At 40.9% G+C, this 3,609-nt stretch overlaps 1 protein-coding gene and 1 pseudogene across 2 annotated transcripts; one reads left to right on the forward strand and one right to left on the reverse strand.

Moving 5' to 3' along the window:
* Positions 1-401: 401 nt before the first annotated feature.
* LOC143589513 (uncharacterized) lies at positions 402-1,778 on the reverse strand. Its single transcript, XM_077070253.1, has 2 exons — positions 1,763-1,778; positions 402-1,120 (listed from the first exon to the last, which is right to left on the reverse strand). Exons 1-2 carry the CDS (start codon positions 1,776-1,778, stop codon positions 402-404), a joined length of 735 nt encoding a protein of 244 aa, XP_076926368.1.
* LOC143589504 (uncharacterized) lies at positions 1,739-3,609 on the forward strand (annotated as a pseudogene). Its single transcript, XR_013145296.1, has 2 exons — positions 1,739-2,327; positions 2,358-3,609. The product of XR_013145296.1 is annotated as an uncharacterized LOC143589504 (transcript).

Below are 3,609 nucleotides of genomic sequence, written 5' to 3' on the forward strand. Positions count from 1 at the left end.
ATCCCGAACGGCACAGGGGTGGATCTGATACCACCTGTAACACCCCGGCCTCTCGTACCACCAATATTGTCCGCTCTGCCCACGAAGAGCTCACAGATTTGTTTTTGGTTGCCCAAAACGCGTTGGTGATGTTAAGAGGCCGGACATTACTTATGAACCAAGGATCTCTCTTGTCCACGGCCGATGTGGGATAGCCTAAGAGTGGGATGATGTTGTGTTTGCCAAGGGTGTTACAAATTGGTTACATGAACCATAGAACCAGAATCAAACCACCATGTATTAGCAGGAACCGTTAAATTATAGGACTCAAGTATCATAAAGAGATCATTACCCTTCTTAGCCAGCCACTCCTTAAAGTCTGAACAGTCCTTCTGCTTATGAATGTACTTCTTACAGAACTTTCAGAAAGGCTTTCCAGTGGAGTTCTGAGAGCTGGTTGAGGCACCTGTATTATTCTTCTGAACTTTAGCAAACTCCTTTCTTGGATTAGTGTTCTTCCTCTTCTTGGAACTGGTGGCAAGGTCAGCAACATCAGGTTTGTCCATCTTCATACGCTCTTCCTCTTGCACGCACATAGCGATCAGCTCACTCATAGTCCATTTGTCCTTTTGGGTGTTGTAATTGATCTTGAAAGCTTCATAGGCAGCTGGAAGAGAGGTCATGATGAAGTGCACTAGAAAACCATCACTGATCTCCATGTCTAATCCATTCAGCTTATGGGCCATGTCGTTCATCATCATAATGTGCCCACGAATGCCACTCCTTCCATCGTACTTAGTAGTCACCAGTTTGAGAATAAGAGTACTAGCATGCGCCTTAGACGTTCCCTTGAATTGTTCCTTCACAGAAGCCAGATAGGTTTTAGCATTGTCAAAGTCTGGAATGGATCCTCTTATGGGCATGCTACTGGAGTTTTTCATAAGCATTAGAGACATGCGGTTGCATCTCTTCCATTTTTCTAAAAGTAAGTGCTCGACAGGAGTGCTATTAGCGGTTAGTTCAGGAGGTTGATCCTCGTTTAGAGCAAAGTCGAAATCCAGGAAGACGAGATTAAGCATAAGAGAGTCCTTCCAGGCAGCAAAGTTATCTCCAGTTAATGATGTGATTCCACCATTCGGAGCTGTTATTGGAATTTATATGAGAATGTTAAGATACTAAACTAGAAGAAACTTAGAGTGAACTAGGGGCAACTTAGACTAATGCAGGCATAAAAAAGAACCATTTAAATTATGAATCTGTGATAATAAATATCTATTATTAACATCAAAATAATAGATTAATGTAATTAATAAAATTCTACTTAAATAAAAGATAAATCACCTTTGGGCAGAATTAAATTTTACTTAAGTATATGTGCAAAACAATTGTAACACATCACCTTTGAGCAGAAGTGAAACAACCATTTTAATTATGCACGAGTTAGTTTTGCTTTGATATAGATGTATCGCATCACCTTTGGGCAGAAGTGATACATTTAAATCATGTTTTAAGCTAAACTAACATAGCTTGTATTTAGACTTGAATGGTATGTTAGATGTATCACATCACCTTCGGGCAGAAGTGTACATCATCATTCATTCAAGTTAAGCTTTTTATATGTTTTGTAAAAGTAATTAATAAGGGTACTGCTCACAAAAAAATTTTTATTCTCGGGATATTAGTTTTCTGGTTTGATGCGTTATAAACATAAAACGGATAAAAAGTAATCATATTCTTCCATAACAGGTGGGGTTTATAAAGTGTTTCTATACTAAACACTCACATCCACTGTTTGTCATCTAACATTCAATCAACTGTTTACAGTTCAGTGTACAAATTCCTGCATTTACTCCACATCAGTTACACTCTGAAACCCTTAAATATGTTACTTTTCACTGCCCTTACACTTACACTTACACGCCACTTTCTTCCATGATGCACCGTCATAAAACCCGTATCAGTGCCCGTACCTGTACTCGTCGGTTATCGGTGTGTAACCGTCACCCGAGCGAGCCTGTAACAGGGTTTTGCGCATTGTGTTTGCGAGACCGTCTCGCGGGTTTGGATTCTGCTCCGGCGCAGGTGACGGAGTTGCGCCTGAGCAAATCTGTGGCTGCGGAGAAGAAGAGGGGTTTGATTGATTTGAGTTTGGACCCGCGGAGGAATTCGTGTGATGTTCGGGCTCGGAGTAGTTTATCGGATTTGTTCGGGTCGAATTGAAGGATTTGGGGGTTTCGAGTGGCGTAGAGCGGGTTGTGGAGGTTAAGAATGCTGCTGATGAAGAAGAGGATGATGAGAATGATGATATCGGTTCGGACGGTGAAATTAGGGTTTCGGATGAGGTAATTGTGAGAAATGGAATTGATGATGATGATGAGGTTATGGAAGGGGATTTGAAGACAATGAAGGAGATAATCGAGATCGAATTGGAATCGAAGTCGAAAGAGAAGAGGGGGATTAATAACTTTGTCCCGGGAGCTTCGGTTTTGAGCGAGAAATTGCGAAAATGGCGGGTTAAGCGGATGGAAAAGAAGCAAAACATGTGTTGTACGAATGACGGAAATGAGAAGTCTGGGTTGAAATTAGAACGAGTTTCGCAATTTAGGGATACTCAATCAGAGGTAGCAGATTATGGATATGGGAGGAGGTCGTGTGATACGGAGCCTAGGTTATCGATGGATGCGCATCGAGTATCTGTTGAAGATCCACGGTTTTCGTTAGACGAGCATAGAGCATCGTGGGATGGGTACGTGATGGCGAGGACGATTCCTCGCCTTACACCGATGTTGTCCGTTGTCGATAACATGACTTTAGGTTCTGCAAACAGGGTTGCAAATTCCACTGTGGAAACTATGCAAATGCGTTCGATACGCGAAGATGATGTGAAATTTGCTTCGGTTTTAGATTCTTCTAGTTCAAACAGAGGAAAGAGTTCGAGTTCAATGACGGGTTCAAGTACTAAAACAGCAGGATTTGGTGGTGATGATGTGAAATCGGCTTCAAATGCGCGTGTTTCACCTGCTAGTGATGTTATCTTTGAAGGTACAAAGTTGGTTATTACAGAAAAGGAGTTAAAAGAATGGCATTTGAATTCCATCAAGAACAACAATAATAACATTGAATCTGCTTCAAATGCACTCGATTCGACTAGCAAAGCAAGTCCGATGAACTTGATGAACATCAAGAATCCATCAACCGAGCAGAAGAAGAATGTGATGTCAAGTAAGTGGAAAAAGGTGTGTAATTTATGGGGTTACAAGCAAAGGTTCAATGACAAAAATGGCGACAAAAAGAATTTAGAACATATCCCAGAAACGAGAATTGTTCGAAACCCTAGTTATGTAAATTCAACAACCCGAAGGTATTCAACTAGTGATGTTAATAGTGGTTTACTGAGGCTGTATTTGTCACCGTTTAGGAACTCTCAAAGGAACAAGTCTGTAAAAAGCAGGGTACCATCAATGGCGATCAACGGTTTGCAGCTGCACTAAGTTGCGTAAATCTGTAGATTCTGTTAGTTTGTTTCTGTACTTGTTATGTGCACAAAAGCATATCATAATGTTACATGAATCGCACTTGGTGTTTACTTTCGGTCATGGGAATAATAGAAGTCTGGTTAAATGTTACTAT

The sequence above is a fragment of the Bidens hawaiensis genome, unplaced genomic scaffold, assembly GCF_021521415.1.
Source record: "Bidens hawaiensis isolate Kalapana, Puna unplaced genomic scaffold, B.hawaiensis_p1.1 tig00037598_1, whole genome shotgun sequence".
NCBI classification, from domain to species: domain Eukaryota; kingdom Viridiplantae; phylum Streptophyta; class Magnoliopsida; order Asterales; family Asteraceae; genus Bidens; species Bidens hawaiensis.